Source organism: Echinops telfairi, unplaced genomic scaffold (genome assembly GCF_000313985.2).
Source record: "Echinops telfairi isolate 266 unplaced genomic scaffold, ASM31398v2 ScPeMD7_443;HRSCAF=831, whole genome shotgun sequence".
Lineage (NCBI taxonomy): Eukaryota > Metazoa > Chordata > Mammalia > Afrosoricida > Tenrecidae > Echinops > Echinops telfairi.
Window position 1 is genome coordinate 428,234 of NW_022104341.1, and position 18,989 is coordinate 447,222.

Genomic DNA, 18,989 nt, shown 5'->3' on the forward strand with positions numbered 1-18,989 from the left:
GGTAGCATCCAGCGGATGATGGGTTTTGTTATGATGGCTGCAGAGGAAGTCAGTTCTCATGTAAATCAAACATCTTTGTTTTCCTTACTTTTCATTACTATTGCCAACATCTTAAAAAATCTAATCATTATTTGTCTTTGCACATAATTTACATATCATACAATTCAGTAGTTCTGCCATTCAGTCATTTCAAGGAGAATTGTACAATTATCATGGTGGTTAATTTTTACTACAACAACCTATTTACAGTTAATTGTAACTTATGTATGTCATAAATGAGGACTACTTGTATCATTTTTAGTACTTCTGTCTTTTGCTCTGTGTAAAGTGAGACTAAGAGCCTTAATTCTTGCTGTGAATACTAATGGTCTGGATTAGTATAGAATTGTGTTATTTGATTTTTGTTTTGTTGCTTTGCTCCCCCCCCCCCCCTTTTAGCCTGAAGGCAAAGGAAAACGACTCCCTGAGGTATACTGCATGGTTAGTCGCCTGGGCTGCTTCAACCTGTTTTCAAAGGTGAGTGAAAAATGGACTGTGAAAAGGAATGAGCTCTGAGGAAGGTCTTGTTTCTAGTGACTTCACTGACGTCTGAAATCAGCTCCATTGCTCTCTAGTCAACTTTGTCTCATGGCTAGCCCGTGTGCCCTGTTAGTCTGGGTAGACTAGAGAAACAAATTCATAGACACTCAAATGTGTATAAGAAAGAGCTTTATATAAAAGAGCAATTGTATACCAAGAAAACATCCCAGCACAGTCCAGATCTAAGTCTGACATTAGCCCATATGTCTGCTACCAGTCTGTAAATTCCTCTTCAGACTTACGCAACCCATGCCATGATGCCAAATTCAGGAAGATCACAGGCCAGTGAGTGGAAAGTCTTGTGGATCCAGTGGTGGTGGAAGCATCTCAGCACTGGCAGGGGTCTCCACATGGCTTCTCCAGCTCCAGGGCTCTGTCTCCATCAGCGTAGCCCCATGTGGCTTGTCAACAGAAATGTATAGTAGGGAGTCTGGGTCTGGCCTCCAATGAGCTATTTATCTCCATTGCACCTCCAAATGAGGTCATCAAGCTGCGACCTGATTGACAGGCTAAACTCCACCCCTTCACTCCTAATAGTCTCAAGTTGACACCAGATTATGTTACTACCACATGCCCTAAGTACCAAGGACAATAAATAGGGTTTTCTTGGCTGAACTCTTGATAGAAGCACTTTGCCAGAGTTCTCTTTTCAGAGCTACTGAATGGGTTCAAACTGCCAACCTTTAGGTTAGTAGCCAATTGCAAAGTACTTGTGCTACACAGTGTTAAGTGACATAGACATTAGATTAATAGATTAGGAACAACAAGCATGAAGATGTAAATTTAGGTCTCTAATCCAGCTGTTAGGGTACCATCCTCTTTGGTTTTGCTAATGCTCTCAAGGCCTTTGCTGAAGCTCTTACCTTGGGTCCTTTCTTTCCCAGACTTTATTTTATTGTTGTTGGAATTTTCACTTAGAGAAATTTTATTAAGCATCTCCCGGGAGAGAGAGAGAGGAATTACCCCGCCAGCCTGTATGTTTGGCTCTCCCGTGCTTCTCCTCTCCTCCCCACTCCTCGCCAGGTTATTAGATTGAAGAATATTATTATGAGTGCCACCTGCTTTAACACTATGCATGTCTCAGGTTCTTAAAGAAATGAAAAGGGTCGTCTCTCCTAAATGAGTGTTTGTTGCTTTCAGAAGTTTATCTCTCTTAAATCCCATTGGTGTTATTTGAAATTTGAGCATGCAACATGTAAGCAGTTCCTTTAATAGAATTCTTTGGTATTTCTGCACTCTAATAAAATAACGTTTTGGGCATGCAGATTCTGGATGAAGTAGAAAAGAGAAGAGAAATGTCTCCAGCCCTGGTTCACCCATTCATGCGAAGTGTCATGGAAGCCCCTTTCCCAGCTCCTGGACGCACCATCACAGTTAAAAGCTACCTCCCGGGGGCAGGAGATGGGGTAAGTTAGTCGACTTTGAAAAGGTTTAATAGCCTCCCAAAGACAAGTAGATTCCATAAAAGCATACTCACACGCAGAGTTTCCAGAAGCATTCCGAACATTTCTCCTTTTCCACAAAGTGAGGAATATGGTTTTATCCCACCAAGCACTACAGAGATACCCAATTGGTCTGTGAGCCAGTTGATCTTAGACTCTGGTTTACATTGATTGAATACCAGTGGAATGATGGGTTGGATTTGGTAACTGAAAAATATACTCTCCATTGACCCATGGGATAAAAGGTTTTAGCTGTAATTTATAGCAGAACAAGAAGTCATGGGTCTGGGGAATCAGGTAGGTAGCTTCATAAACTTTTTAACAAACCCTATTTCTTGTATTTCTCTTGGAGCAAAAATTGACAGGATCCATTAGTATTGTCATCAGATTTTTTTAAACTTTTGCCTCCCTGATTTGAACTCTTCTTTCCTTCAGTCAATTGAACTCTGCCGACCGCTGGATTCACGATTGGAACATGTTGATTTCGAATGTCTCTTTAAGTGCCTAAGTGTGTGCCATCTCATCCGGGTCTGTGCCTCTCTTCTTCTGGAGCGGCGAGTCATCTTTGTGGCCAACAGCCTAAGGTGAGAAATATGTGGGGTGTTACACTTCACGCTGGTGGTGTACTTGTTTGGGAACCCGTTTTTAAAATGTAGCATTAGTCTCTCAATTACTTATAAAGTAGAATAGTGGCCTGGATAACCCCAAATAATAACCCAAAAGCATTAGACTGCAGCAATGAGTCTTTTGAAGCATAAGAAATTTACTTTTCAAAATGCATTCTGCTTAAAGTACTGTTCTTTTCTTTCTTTCTTTTTTTAAATCATTTTATTAGGGGCTCATACAACTCTTACCACAGTCCATACACACATCAATTGTATAAATCACATTTGCACATTCATTACCCACATCATTCTCAAAACATTTGCTCTCCATTTAAGCCCCTGGCATCAGCTCCTCATTTTTCCCCTCCCTCCCTACTCCCTACTCCCTCATAAACTCTTGATAATTTATAAATTATTATTTTGTCATATCTTGCCCTGTCAGACGTCTCCCTTCACCCACTTTTCTGTTGTCCATCCCCCAGGGAGGAGGTTATATGTAGATCCTTATAATTGGTCGCCCCTCTCTACCCCACCCTCCCTCCACCCTCCTGGAGTACTGTTCTTAAAAACTGATATTGCTTATTCCAAGTACCCATAGATTTTTACTATGATAAATTGTGTGAAAGAACTTAACTGAAATTAAACATTTAAATTTTTTAAAAATTAAAGGAATGCTAAAGAGCAATGAACACAACAAAATTAAATTAAAAATTTCAATGTTGAAGGGCATACCAAAGACATTAAAAATGTATAGTACTGTATTAGTCTAGGTACTTTAGAGAAACAAATCCACAACAACTCATGTATAAGAGAGAGTTTTATGTAAAGAAAATGTGCATCACGAAAATATCCCAACCCAATGCTGCCCAAGCCCACAAGTCCAACATTAACCCATGAACCCAACACCAGTCCACAAAGTCCTCCACCTCACAAAACAGTGGCAATGATGCCGACTGCAGGAGGAAAGCTGAGTCACTGAACGAATAAGCATCTCAGCACTAGCAGGGGTCTCCACACAGCTGCTCCAGCACCCAGGGCTGCATCAGGATAGGTCCATGTAGCTTCTCCTTGGGGATGTCTTGTAGGAAGTCAATCTTGCAAGCTGAAGCAGGGAACTGCTAAGGCAGCTGCACCCGATGCAACCATCACAAAACAAGAGACCCGAGAACTAGAAAGGCGAGGCTTCACCACCCATTTATCCCTCCGCCTTTCAACCAGCCCCACATGTGGTTATCGGCCAGGCTGGCACAATTAACTAACTCAAGTACTAAAAAAAAACAGGTAATGCATCATCACAGAGTTGTTCATCTGATCTTGAACAGGTATTGATTTATAATTTTCATGAAACATACATTTAAAAGGCCTGCGTGTGCTCTCCTCTATGTGACACCAGTCTCTGTCTCCTCTCACTAGCACCTTGTCAAAATGCGGTCATGCCGTGGTAGCCACCCTGTATCCGTTCACCTGGCAGCACACCTACATCCCCGTCCTGCCGGTGTCCATGATCGACATTGTGTGCTCCCCAACGCCATTCCTGATTGGAATCCTGTCTTGCTCCTTACCACAGCTTCACGACCTACCCATCGAAGAGGTGAGATGAGAGAAATGGCACTCCAAAGTGCAGTGGAGGTTGGGTGGTTTTGCAGCGCAGTCACACCTGAAAATTGACTTCTCGAAGTTGAAAGCATAAATGATTTCTCCAAAGGTTACCATCAAAATTTGTCAACATGGGAAATCTGCAGCCTTTTGTTATGAAAGAGTTCAAATAACGATGAACAACCCTTTTTAGCAGTTCATGTATTTTAAAAAACATACAAATACTTCACCCTGGCCAGGTAATAGTAAAAAAGAAAGCAAGTTGGCAGTGTGTGCCATACAAGTAGCATGTGATAGGGGACAGAGCCTAGGCTTCGGAGTTGGACTGGTTTGGGTTCAATTCTTGGCTCGGTACCAGCTAGCATTGTGACCCTGAGCAACTGGCTTTACCTTTCTGAGCCTTGGTTTCTTTATCTGTAAAACTGGAATGCATCTCGTCCCCCTCATCTGTTACCTGACAACTTCGCATTGGAGACAGTAGTGAAAAATCTACCATCAGACTGTTCAGCACTGAATGACTGAAGTAACTGTGTGAAAGTTAGGTGTGAAGGAAGAGTAATGCTGGTTGTGATGGTTAGAATCCTGTGTCGACTTGGCGTGGCCCTGATTCTGAGTGGTTCGACAGTTATGTAATTTGGTACTTGTGTAATAGGAAAATCTGGTAGCTATGTAATGATGAGTGATAATGACTACCTTGCAAGTTTTTGTTATGGTTGTGGACATAATGGACCCTTATTAAATGTTCTTTGACCTATTATTTTACTTCTGGGGGTATAACCCTGGAAAGTAATCTAAAAGAATGATACAGCTCTATATGCATGAGAATATTGGATTAAAATTATTTAGGACAGTAAAAAATTAGAAGGAAAAGTCAAAGTGAGGGATAAAGGCAAGTATAACATGTTCGGTTGATGGAATGGAATGCTAGAAACTTTGGCCATCAGAATTTGTCAGTGTTTGTAGCTATGTAGAAAATTATTGTTAGTAGAGAAAAGTTATTCTGACTTTTATTGTACAGTATTGGTGTGCTGACAAATAAAAAACACATGATCTTTCATAGGATAGAGCGGTCAGTAATGAACAAAATTAAGATACCGTGTTACCGCCTTTTTATTAAGTGAGAAAAATACTATCTCATTTACAACAGATGGGCTCATTCTTGTATTACTTATAAAGGCTATATGTATTATCTGTTTTAAGATGAACAAAACAACAATTTAATGAAAATAGTTTCACATAAAATCCACATACAAGTAGATGCTCAAAATAAAATGTGGAACTCAGTGAATTATCTCAAAGTGAGCCTTCGTGTCCCCAACGGAGGAGTGAGATGCTAACTTGACAGTGCTCCAGAAGGCCAGTCATGCACCTCCTAATCAGTGTTCCCTTCCCACCCCCTGTGTTGCCTGGTTTTAAGCTTTATGTAAATTCAGTCATACCATATATATCATTTAAGTCAGGATGCTTTTGCTCAACATTGTGTCAGTAAGACTCACCTGTGTTTGTGTGTGATACTAGTTTGTGCATTCTCCTGCCAGATAGCATTCCACTGTGAGACTGTTACCACAGTTGGTTCATTTACTTGCTCAATAATTGATGGTAATTTGACATGTTTAGGGTTATGACAATAATGCTGATGTGAATATTACTGCACATGGCTCTTGATATGTATGTATATGCAATTCAATGAGTATATTAGGAGGTAGAATTGCTGGGTCATGGTGTGAGCATATTTTCAACTTTAGGTAAAGTCTAGCTGTTTGCTAAAGTAATTGTGCCAGTATCAGCTCCCTCTAGTAGTGTGTGAGTCCGTGTTGTAGAACATCCTCACCATCACTTCTTCTCATCAGTTTGTATGATTTAGCCAATCTGGTATGTGTGTGGTGTACTCATTGTGGTTTGATTTTCATTCCTTGATTACTGTGGTGGTTGAGCATCTTTCTTTGTGTTTATTGGTCATTTGAATATCACCATGTAAAAGGTATTCTCTAGCTTCCTCCTGAATTGCTAGCTTATTATTAATTTGTAATTTGTCTTTTTAATATTCCGAATGCCAGTGCATTTTCTGTGGCTTTCAAGTGCACTTTTCAAAATGATGTGTTTCAGTCATAGATGTTCTTAATTTGAATGTGGTATTGAACGTGTCCTTTAGACCTCATGATTTTGTGAGCTAGATGCTTAGGTTTTTCTTTGTGTTACCTTTATGAAGGTCCTCTCCTCTATTGTCTCCTGGAATCTTTACTATTTTGCCTACACTTTTAGTTTCCCTAATGGCAGTGCATCTGCATATTCTTCAAGGGTAGCAAGGACTATTCCACAGAATTTTGCTGAAGAATTTGACTTCATCTACTCTACAGCCTTGATGTTACCCTATCAGACTTCTATTTGTTCCCAAAGCTTAAAGAATATTTCAGAGTTCTTTGAGTATCCCTGGAGGATGCCAAAACTGACATTTCAATGTGGGATAAATTGAAGAATGCAGAATTTTTCAGTGAAGGGTCAAAGAGCTGGGAACGCCACTTTCAAGAGTGTATGGATCTAGATGGAAGAAAATTGAGAAGCCATAATTCACATTATGATATTTTTGTTAAATGCAGGTTGCTATGTTTTTAGAAGGAGCTCTAGTGGGCTACACATTGAGCAATGTGATGGAGGTCAGCAATCCAAACCCACCACTTGGTCCTCAAGAAAAAGATAAGGCGGGCTCTTCCTTAAAGATTTACATATCTCAGGAACTCCACTCTGCCCTAGATAGGGTTGCCATGAGCCAGAATCGACTTGATGGCAGTGAGATTAGTGTGTTAGCCTCATATACAAAAAGGTGACAGGAGTACAATGAACCCTATGTGCCCATCACTGTTCCTTAGGGCCTATCTTTATCCTTATCTGTTTCTCTAGTCTATAATATTTGGATGCATATCCCTAACATAATTTCATCTGTACATACTGTAGTATTTTAAACATAAGTACAATACCACTATTATAATACCTAAAACATTTAGCAATAATTCCTTAATATAAGCAAGATCCAGTGTTCAAGTTACCATTTACCTTTATAAATTTTTAACACTTTGATATTAAATTTTGAACAAAATAAAATCCATACATTGCATTTGATTTTAAAGTTTATTTTAATTTATAGATGTGTGTACCATCTTATTTTTACTTAAAATATATTTGTTGATGTATCAACTTTTAAATGTGTTTTTTTTAACCTTTTATTAGGGGCTCATACTAAATTTTTTTTTTTTAAGCAATTTATTGGGGCTCATACAATTCATCACAATACATAGATCTATTGTTTAAAGCACATCTATACATTTGTTGCCCTCATCATTCCCAAAATTCGCTAGCCTCTAATTTTCCTTTTTTCCCCCCTCCCTAAATTTTTTTTTTTTTTAAGTTAAACAAATATTTATCGAAAGCATGAGAAACTTTTGAAATGGGGAGGTGTTTGTTAGCACTTGGCAAGTGAAGACCAACGAATTCCTAAATGACTACAATTTTTTGAGTTAATTGTAAAACCTTCTCATTACATAACAGGATCAAGACTCCCTTCCTGGCCTAGCAGTACCAAGGATATTTCTCTGTGACTGTCTCTGGTTTAACTTGCCTGGTTCCTTTATCCCATAGGTGCTGATAGTTGATCTCTGTGCAGACAAGTTCCTACAGGAGGTGAGTGACAAAGGAGAAGATTTCATAATGTTCAGGGATAAAAGTCTCCCTAGATAATTGGCCAGAAAATATGTGAAAGTACTTAGAGAAAATGACTCACACAAGCTTCCACATATACTTGAGTTGACACTGTGGCCAATCATACAAGATTGACCTGAAACTTTTGGGTTGGGTTTATAACTGTCTACCTCAAAGAAGGAAGGAGGAAGCAATAAACGTCATTCTCAAAAGAGGTGACCCTCCCTTCAAATCCAGATTAGTTGATTTATAAACTTCTAATTTCATTAAGTTTAACAACGATTTACGAAACACCTATTTTTTTGTATATACTCTGTCAGGCAGTTAGAATCTAAAGAGTTGATAGAAACAGTTTGAGCCCTAAGGCTTTATTATCTAATTCAGGACATAAGACGGACATAAGCAATAAACTTAGAAATATCTAGAAATGGTAATAATGGAAATTAGTATTACTATAATGGGTACAAGGTATAATGGGGGCAAAAAAGAAGAAAATGGTCACTTATCCTAGATATCGCGATGGAAGGGAGAGTTACAAAGAGGGTTTCAAACTGGTTATGTTTGTTTGTTTGTTTGTTTGTTTCACCCTCCTGTTCCCCATAATGTGAATAGCCAGCCCAGATACACAGAACCAGAATCTGCATTTTAACAGGATCCCCAAGTTCTTGGGGATCCCATTATTGTAGCTCTTTATAGATTTGGGGATCTTGTTAAGATGTAGATTCTGATTTCAGTGACTGGGCAGGACATGACAGTTCTCAACAGAGCACTGAACTAGAATCCAGGGTTCAAAGCCCTTCTTAGAACAACTATGTAAACTGTAAATGGCTCCTAAGCTCTGAAACACAGGTGGGGACAGGATTCCCTAAGACTTTGTCTCAATTTAAGAACCAGTGATAGGGAAGGGGTGGGGGTAGGGGGGAGCATTACAACAGATGATGATTACACAAATCATTTTAAAATGATGTAACCATGGCGGGGGTGAGGAAAGTGTTCTAAAATTGATTGTGGTAATGATTGTACACCTCTTCTTGATATGATTGAACTATTGAATTGTGTGCTGTGGATTAAGTGCAATAAAATTGTTTAAAAAAAACAGTGAGCTCACCACATTTGAGACATTTATTTGGAATTGACCTTTGCAATATAGCATGAGAGTTCTTGAGAGATATTTGAAGGAAAAAGTGCTGCTTACTAATACTGCTTGGTTTAAGACCTAGAAAAGTTTAAAAAGTATATTACTTACTTTTTTTCATATTCGTGATTAAAATGTATAGCCATGAACATCATGTATTCTGTTTAGCATCGGAAAGGAAACTTCGGGCTGATTCTTTAGGCAAAATATATACAAAGCCACCTTGGAATTTGGGGACCTATGTAATTCATGGTGAGATTTTCTTCCTCAAACTCATGGGAAATTTCAATTTCTTCTCCTAAGATATCTGATGAAGAAGAAATTCTACCACCTAAACTCCAAGCTGCCCTGATGCAAATTCTGGAAGAACGAAATGAAATCTTGACTCAGGAGCAGAATTTTTCACAAGGTATGAGACAGCCAACTAGGGACTCAAGCTCAATGCTATATTTACAGGATTGAATAGCAAAAATATATATGAATATGTATTTTTAAATGTTTAGGTTACCTGTGTCTCACTGCCTATAGCACAGGGTAGACCTGCCCCTGTGAGTTTCTGAGATTGTAACTGTTCTTGGGAGTAAAAATCCCTGTCTTTCTCCCAGGTAGCAGCTGGTGGTTTCAAACTGCCAGCCCTGCAGATCTTATGTAGCCCAACTCGTAACCACTAGGCCACCAAGGCTCCCTCAGAAGTTGTATAACCAGCTTCCTAGTTAAACTTCAGATATTCCAGCTCCTCTTCTATCATAGAATCTTTTGTGCTTTTCTGTTTCAGTTTTGGAATACTATTCCCCCAGAATCCATCCACCTAGCTTCTGTGCTTTCCTCCTTGATCCACTAGCAGCTGTGGCCGTTTAAATGAGGCCTTTGCTAACCTCTGTTTAAAATTGCACCCCAGCATGCCCTGTCTTCCTGACATGCCCTATTTTTCTTCATGATTCATGCTACCATATGAGGCGGTACTCCCCAAACCAGGACTTCCTCCACCCCAAAAAAGCTGTGTATTTAAATATTTTTACAAAACAACCTTATCACCTTCAAAGTACTCTCCATTACACTTAATACATTTGTCAAATATGAGATTCCATTCTTGGAAACATTTTTCAATCTCATCTATTTGGATGGTTGACAGCTCCTCCCTTGTTTTTTCCTTCACCTTTTCTATATCGTCAAATTTCTTTCATGTCCCTCTCCATTTGCAGTAACAAAAAGAGTTGCATGGAGAGAGGGCTGGTGAGTAAGGTGCCTGGGGCAAGAGAGGCATGCTGTTTTGTGTCAAAAACTGGCACACTGAGATGGCTATGTGAGCATGTGCATTGTCGTGGTCTGCCATAAATCAGGCCTTTTTTGTAGCACACTGTTATGCAGTCTTTTCAGAACCTCTAAATAGAAAGCTTGATTAACAGTTTGACCTGGTGCAACAAACTCCAAATGCACTATCCCCCTCACATAAAAAACAACAAAATCAAATGACCATCATCTGGATCTTTGATTTTGCTTGATGAGCTTTTTGGGGGGTGAGGTGATGATGGTGTCTTCCACTGGCTTGATTGATGTTTGGTTTTAGGGTCCTAAGAATAGTACCACGTCTCTCACCAGTAATGACCCTGGGGGAAAAAAGTCTGTGTCGCTTTGGAGTTGTTCTTTCAAAGCACAACATGTTTCCACTCAACGCTCTTTTTCCTGGTCAGAACTCGAGGCACAAATTTTGCAGCAACCCAGCTCATTCCCAAATCTTTCATTAAAATTCGCTGAACCGAGCTCCAAGATAGTCCAGATAACTTCCCCATCTCTTCAGTGGTCTGTTGTTGGTCTTCGAGCACAAGTGCATGGATTTTGTCGACATTTTCATCCACTTGGGAAGTTGACTGACATCCAGAATGAGGTTCATCATCTATCAACACTCCCCTTTTTTTTGAAATGAGAAAACCACTCATACACTTGAGTTTTTCCCATAGTGTTGTCCTTGTAAGCTGTGTTCAGCATCACCAGTTTCTGTGGTATTTTTCACAAGCAGGAAACAAAATTTTACAGCAGCATGCTATTCTCTTAAGTCAGCCATCAAAAAAACAAGGTTTGAGCAAAACTGCTATTAGGGAAAAATTCACTGTGACCAGAGACAACCTTCCCAGGCGACGCCAGTGGGTGCACTAACTGAGCAAGTTGCTCCATGCATGCCTACCAGGAAAAATTTGTGCTATGAAAGCTTCACCCAGCGGAGCTTCATTCCAGTTTTTTGGTGGTACCCCCTCGTATGATGAAGCAGAATGCAAGTGTTGTGAGGATGGTCACTTTGTTTTGTTTTTTATTCTCAATACTGTAACCAGTATTAAAATAAATGTTTGCTGCGTAGGTACTCAGGAGGTATTTGTTTTAGTTATGCAGTACTGCTATCACAAAGACCACAAATGGGTGACGTTCACAAACAGAAATTTATCTTTGTCAATCTCTAGAAGGCTACAAGCCTGAATTCCGGTGCACACTCTGGGAGGTGCTCCGTTAGCGCTGGTGGAAGGTCCTTGTCTCGCTGAGCTTTGGCTTTGGGGTGATCTTGTGCCTTGGCATGTGTGTTCCCCATCTCTTTTCTGCTCACCTGTTTAATCTCTTTTATGTCTCAAAAGAGATTAACTTAAAACTCACTAGTTCTGTCTCACTGACTGATAACAGACAGCCCACTCCCAGATGAGATTCTTTACACAGGCATCAATAATTCCACACGGTACAGTTTTTGTTGAATAAATCATTGAATAATAATATTTATCAAGTGCTTACCAATGTACCAAGCATTGGGCTAAGAACTTAACATATGTATTTATCCTTGGAATAGCCTTATTAAAATAGGTATTATTAGTCAATTCCTATTTTACATGAAGAGTATATACTGCTGGGAACATAAGAGAATGACCAGGTTTAGGAAGGCAATTAAAAGTTTAGTTTTGTAAATTAAGTCTAAAATATTTATTGGATGTCCAGTACCTAGAAGACACCCAATTGGAATCATCAAGTAGATGTTTATATACATAAATGTGCTGTTCAGAGGGCATATTTGGGTTAGAGATTGCTACTTAAAGTTACGGATCTCATTAAGATGACCCAAGTAAGTGAGTACCAATTAGAAAAACAAACAAACAAACAAACAGATTTAAGGCTTGAACCATACATTAGTTGCAAATGGTACAGTTTCCAATATTTGGAGTTTGGGGAGGAAAGAGAGATTCAAAAAAAGGAGATTAAAGGAGCAGCTAGTGAAGGAGGAGGAAAAGACAAAATGTGTTATGTTACAGAAGCTGAAATGCAGAAAGTGTTTCAAAAAGGCAAAAGTAAACATTTGTGTCTATTGTAAGAAAATCGCTTAGATGAAGAATTAGCCATTGGATTTGATATTTGGGAGCTTAGAAACCTTGAAAATTGCAGGTTAAGTGGAATAGTGAGAAGAAAGCAGGATTCGGTTGAACAAAATATAATAAACAAAGACTAGAATAAAAATATAGAAGAAGCCAAAAGAGGCAAATATGAGCTACCCATTTTTATATAACAGTTTCATAGTAGAACTGTGACTGAATTTAGCTCCCTGCTTCCACAGGCAAGATGGAGTTCATGGGAAAAAGCAAGAGATATTTGGGTGAGGGGAGAGATAGCTCATACGGTTATGGAATAAAAAGGAGGACTTTAAATCAGATCTGAGATTTGAGCCTGGGACTTGGGAGGCAAGGCGTTTTCAAGTAACATACTAGTGAAGAACCATGTGGCCTTGTGTTGTTAGAAGCCCTCCAGTAGGTTCCAACTCACAGCAACACCGTACAACAGAACAAAACATCACCAGCCTGAGAGCAGAGCAAAACCCTTCCTCCAGTGCTCCACGTGAATAGACAACAATGGCTGTCTGTTGGAAAGCTGCTTGCAAACATTGAAGACCCAGGCACTCTCCATCAACTCAAGAGCATTAAACCCGCCTTTAGGCCAGCTGATGGGAAAGTCCCATGAAACCGTTACCCCAAACTTCAAACCAAGGAAGCTAATCCTGTGAGATGGTTGGTTGTACACAAGCAGCCTCCGCAGCTACTCTGTTGTTGTTTCATTGTAAATCACACAACTTTTGCCAATTCAGCTCTTTACAGGTGTACAGCTTACTGACAGCAATTACACTACTTGGCTGGACAACTGTCCTACCTGCCTGGCCTATTTTAAGCATTCAGTATTCATTTATTATGACATAATCGCAGTGCTATGTGAAAGGGGAAAGTTGAGAGCGAAACTAATTGGGTGGTGGACTATAATGAATGCTGCTTTAGATGTGTTGTTACCTAGTCTATGTAGATTATATAAGATTCAAAAAAAGGCCTCATACGGTATCTTGTAAACAAATGAAATTTAAAGTGCTAATCAGGTAGCCAAATGATGATCTCCTGGAAACGTAGAAGAGGAATTGAGAGGCCATATCAGGATTAGAAATTTAAGGTTGGAAATGATCACCTTAACTCTGTGCTCATTAGCTCTTTAAGGAAAGGGTGTATTGAACAGAGGACGTGGTGTGGAGATCATCGGAGGAAGAAGTAGAAGCAACAGAAAAAACGAATGCTTGGTCATAAACCCGGGAAATGAGAGGAGCGGAGAGTTGTGGGAGCTGAGCAATGAGAAGACGGCTGCACCGTGCTGCAGTGGGGTTTAAAGGAGGATAACGGTGGAAAGTTGAATTTGGCTGGTTCACACTGGGCTCCTTTGGAAGGGCAGTCCCAGTGAAATGGTGGATGTGCACGGCGGGCTGCGTAATTTAGTGAGAGTGTGTGCGGGGCCCCGAGCCCGGATGCTGCCTGGCTACACAGTGCGCTGCTCACACCACCAGCTCAGCAGTTTGACACCTGAGCCGCCCCACTGGAGAAAGACAAGGCTTATTAATCCCATAACAGTTCCAGACTGGGAAACTCACAGGGGCGATTGTGCTGTCCTACGGGGTCACTGTGAGTCAGCACCGACTCGGTGGTAGTGAATTTGCTTTGATTTGGGATGTGTGGGAAGAAAATGAGGGCAAGGGGATAAGCCGTTGACGTTTCTCCAATCGTGGAAAGAGTGAGAGAAAGCTAAGAACTTGTAGTCCTTGGTCTAGTCTCAGTATACCTTCTTAATCATGAATTTCATAACCACAGGTAGTATTCTCAAGCACCCAAAACTTAGAGGATTTCTTTCTTTTTTAAAAAAATTTTCATCTCGATGCAGATGTGACGCTCAACTCACTAGTGTCAGAAGCATTTGTCAGGTTTTTTGTGGAGCTGGTGGGACATTATTCTTTGAGCATGACAGTCACTGAGCGTGGGGAGCGCATCTTCCAAAGGGAGCCGTTCCGTAAGTCCCACACCTCCCGAAGCGTGCGCCACTTCCTGGATCTCTTCATGGAGACTCAGATGTTTGCAGGATTCATCCAGGACCGAGAGCTTCGGAAAAGTGGGGTGAAAGGTCAGTTTCCATCAGAACATTCTCCCTCTCTTTTTAAGTGCCTGGGACTATGAAAATAATATTTAAAAATGGGTTCAAAATGTAAATTGCTTATTGTGAGAATTAACCATATTTATTTTAAGATATTATTTTGCCCATAGAAATATTGCACTGGTAATGAACATCAAGTCTTATTTACCTAACTTTAAGCTTTTGAGAGTTAGGCAGTTTTACCAACATGAGTTTTCCTTGCAGGTTTGTTTGAGGTCCGGGCTATTCAGTATTTGGAAACCATTCCTGAGTCTGAGCCCAGTGGGATGAATAGAATTTTGCGGAGCCTTGGTGAGTTGCTGTACTTTCTTGTTGGATAAAAGTGGCTGAGAAATATTGAAAGCATACTTCAATCGCGAAGGCTTACTAATCTGAAATTATGGTGCCGGGGTGAAGACAAAGAGTATCACCTGCACCCAAGGCAGATTTTGATGAGGTGGAGGTCACACATGCCTTCACCCTCAACCTTTATACCAGTTCTGATGCCCACCACCCTTCAATGACACTCTGCTGCATTAAATAATTCATTGCAATGGCCGCACAAACCTCATGGACACAACTCAGTATTATGGGATTTATTAGGAAAGTAGCAGGTTATGATTCAGGATCAGAAGCAACTCAGGACATAGTTCTTCAACCTAGACCGCGTCTCCTCAGGCATGCCCACAGGCATAGATAGCTCTCTAACCCTCAGTGTCTTTCGGCTCTGGCTCCTTGGCCTCTCACCTGCTCTGGCAAGGGATACAAAGTTCTTTCGGTCTGCCAATGAAGTGCCCAGTGACACCTTACTCTGCCAAAAACATTGGGTGTCTCCCACAGACATTCAGCTCTAGCTCTGTGCGTCAGCACACTTAGGTTCACTAAGTACCGGGGCGCCTTCTCTTGTCAGCAAGTCTCTTCTTACCTGAAGGCATTCCGCCTTCTCACTCTGAGCTGGGAAGCCCACCTGCTTCATTGCCAGTCTCTTAGTTCTCCTGGCCCTGCTTCATAATTTCTCTCTATTGCTTCTGTACCTCTCTCGCCATCTCTGGTATCTCAGTTCTCTGTTTTCTGTAGCAAGGAGGTTCTGTGCAGGACTCTTGGATCCAAATGTCATGCCCCACTCCTGGCTGTTCTTTCTTGATAATAGTAAGATTCCCCTTTCCACCTCTGGGATATAAGCCTAGAGGGATGGCAAAACTAACCGTTCCCATCAGGGTTTCACACACCTGATTTTCAGGGTCCTTATCCCCCTCAAGGGTGCCATGCACCTTATTTGCATAATTAGCAAGCTGTCCAATCCCCTTTATGTACACAAGCACCTCATATTTGCAAAGTCATACCCAGTCAAGTGATGGGAGTTATAACAACTATAGCTAAAAGGGCAATACTAAGCAATTCACATAATCAGGTCAGCAATACATTTGGGTACTGTTAATCTCAAATAGGCTGACTAGAAACTATGACGGTAGTGCCCAAGTGTTTGGGAGAAAATTAAGTCTCTTTCTCAGAAGTTGGGATCATGTATATGCTATGCTTAAGAAAGTTCAGGGGCTGTTTCCCTCAGACAAAGCTCCCTGCTCTAGCCCTGCATGGCATTCGCTGGCCTGGCATGATCACGTAGCTTTCCTAGGCTAACTCCTCTGAACTTTGTTCATACTTTTTATTATTTAGGGTATATTCTTGGGTTAATGTTTAAAGATTATCTCAGGGGTTCATCCAATTATTATGGTCCCAGGAAATCTAGATACCACGAGAATTTGAAATTTTGTTCTGCAAATGCCCTCTTCTGATCAGGATTCTACCTCAACAATTTTAGACACCTGGGGTTTTTCTGCAACTGGTTAATGTTAAAATGTGTCATTTCAGCAGATTTGTGGGTATTCTGCGTCACTAAATTATTCATCTGTTGCCCCATATAACTTACAATAATTAAAAACAACTTAATGAGATTATACTCTTTTCTTTATCCTTTTAGGAAATAAAATGAAATTTCTCCAGAAGAAATGAAGTTTTGACTGACAGTCTCTGCCCTAAATCAAACAAAATGTGCCAAAGAAAATGTTTCCAAGAGTTAGTATGCCTTGACGTATTCCACACACTCTTTGAAGTTTACGTTTCAAGTGGGTCAGCTCTCAGAGGATGCCCCTGTTGCTGCTGCGGTCATCACTGGAGAATTGTTGGGAGGAGTTTAGAACCAGTGCTGTCTCCACTCTGCCTTCATTGTTTGTATTTCTTTAAGTGGCCTTTGCTGTATGACATTCAGGCCCATTGTATGTTTGTGCTACATCTGTGAAGGCACTTGTCTTCAGAGGAAACTTCGTGGTGGGACATTTTCAAAAGAGCTCTAAGATCAGGGTGCTAAGGAGGCGTGACCGAAATGGAGAACACTAGCCCCACACATACTTCTCCTCCCTGAAATATCACGGCAGCTTGAACTGCATGGGCTCTTGGTGGCAGCTGCTTGGGAGGATGGGTGTTGAGTACTTTATAGAAATAGGTGTCGCTCCTCTTCCACCATATGTCACAGTTGGGCAGCATGTCCCTCACAGGCCAACATTAAACTTTGTGGAACAACAGTTGCTAGGAAAATGTCCTTTCAACATCATGGGAACTACCATTTCTTTTCATTATCTGCCATATGCAGTGCAGTGTATGTATGTTATATTACTCAATCCTTACGTCAACTTTAGGAGATATTCACCTCTTCATTTTCCTAATAAACTGGAATTCACAGAGGTAAATTACCTGCCCAAAGTTATACAAAAGAGTCAGTATTGATGCCCAGGACTGTTATTTTATGTGCACAAAGTTGGTTAGTCCTGCAGGTAGATATTTGAGCTCTGTGAGAGTTAGCTATTGAAAGTTTCATGTTAAGCTTAAGGATACCAGAGAGACCCCTCCCACCCCACAAGCCCTGAGAATAAGGTATTTCAAACTCTAATGTCTAAGACAACACTTGTCATTGGTACCCCTAGAATTGTGGACTTTTTGCTCAAATTAAATGGGACTCGGAATTATAGGAAATGCCTAAGGACACACCACTTAATCACCCATATCCTTAATATATAAACTAGTATTAGTCATTGCAAAAAGGAATTTGTTAATGATGGTGCAGTTTTCATTGATAAATGTTACAGAAAATGTTGGTGTGTTTTATTCAACCCCTGCTAATGGTTTTAAATAGCATTAAAAAAGTATTCAACCTCAGTCCTGCAAAGGTGTAGTGTGCGACACTTTAATGACTTGTACAGTATTGTCGGAATAACGCTTTCAGGTGTGCTTGGAATATGAAGCAGACACTTGGTAAGGAGTGGTGCTGTGTAATATAATTCCAACAGATATGGGTCCAGGGAATAGAACTGAACACGTCTTATTAAAACTGTTTATAATCTGGCTCATCTCAGTGGGGCACCTACTAGATACGGTCCCAATGGTTTCCTGTAACACTCCACCCTGGGGGGCCAAATGAGTTCTAATTGGGGGAAGGGGTGTCTGTAACATGGAGGGAAGAGGGCTTGCCGTGGCGCACTCCTTGCCACCCCTCTGTGGGGAGGCCTTTGTTACAGGATGGGGCCTTTATCCCTGTGCTTCAGCTGCTTCCCTGGATTTGCTGTATTTTGTTTTTGTAAAGTGTTATGAATTCTGGACATGTTTGTAAGATAATTGCTCAAGATTTGTATAAAATGTTGTTTATAGATCTTTTAAAGAATAAACACATAAAAATCCCACAGATGTCTGGGAAACTTTAAATATAATTAAGTTAGTTTTTTTTAATAACGTCACCCCTGAGATTATGTCCTGTAGTCACTTTTCAAGTCTGGAAATGAACTCCCCGCATGATTCTGTTTTTAGACAAAAAAATAGACAGATCTATAAAGGCAGCAGTAACACTAGAGGTAGGCACACCTTAGAATAACCAATTGTTTGCGATAAAAAAGGGCAGCACAAACCCAAGGGAAAGTTCAGAAGGATTAGGAAAAGATGAAACAGGAAACAAAAGCAGTGGGATACTTGATATTACATTATAAGAATTGTAATCAGTGATGTAACAAAATGTGTATGAATTGTTAAAATTTTTAAATTTCCATCAAGTCAATTCCAAGTTGTGGCCCCATGTGTATATAGACTAGAACTTCATAGGATGTTGCGGGATGGGGGGGTGCTTTAATCTTAATGGAAGCACATCTGTGTGCTTGGTGGATTTGAACCATCAACCTTTAAGTTAGCCATTGAACACAAACCCTCTATGCCACCTAGGGAGCTTACACTTCACTTAAATGCATAGGTAGCACATTAGGAACAGTGCTTCAGAATAGTTCACTAGGTTCAGCCCTCGGCTGTGAATTTGCATTTCCACCCCAGATACACTGAATCAGAATCTAAATTTTAACAAGGTAATCATCTTAGATTCCCATATACAGAAATAGATTGCCACCTCTTTCTCCTGAAAAATGCTTCTGGATTCAAACCACTGCC

At 40.4% G+C, this 18,989-nt stretch overlaps 1 protein-coding gene across 2 annotated transcripts in view; it reads left to right on the top strand.

Annotated features, from left to right (window-relative positions):
- DENND2C (DENN domain containing 2C) overlaps window positions 1-18,241 on the top strand; it is a 101,364-nt gene extending 83,123 nt beyond the window's left edge. For both annotated transcript variants that reach the window (XM_004699156.2, XM_045292132.1), the window contains exons 11-19: window positions 439-516; window positions 1,845-1,985; window positions 2,457-2,605; window positions 4,040-4,217; window positions 7,856-7,897; window positions 9,354-9,459; window positions 14,265-14,501; window positions 14,736-14,822; window positions 16,489-18,241. In XM_004699156.2, the coding sequence (XP_004699213.2) occupies window positions 439-516; window positions 1,845-1,985; window positions 2,457-2,605; window positions 4,040-4,217; window positions 7,856-7,897; window positions 9,354-9,459; window positions 14,265-14,501; window positions 14,736-14,822; window positions 16,489-16,520 (1,050 nt within the window). In that variant the 3' untranslated portion in view covers window positions 16,521-18,241. The remainder of the gene's footprint in view (window positions 1-438; window positions 517-1,844; window positions 1,986-2,456; window positions 2,606-4,039; window positions 4,218-7,855; window positions 7,898-9,353; window positions 9,460-14,264; window positions 14,502-14,735; window positions 14,823-16,488) is intronic.
- The last annotated feature ends 748 nt before the right edge of the window (window positions 18,242-18,989 follow it).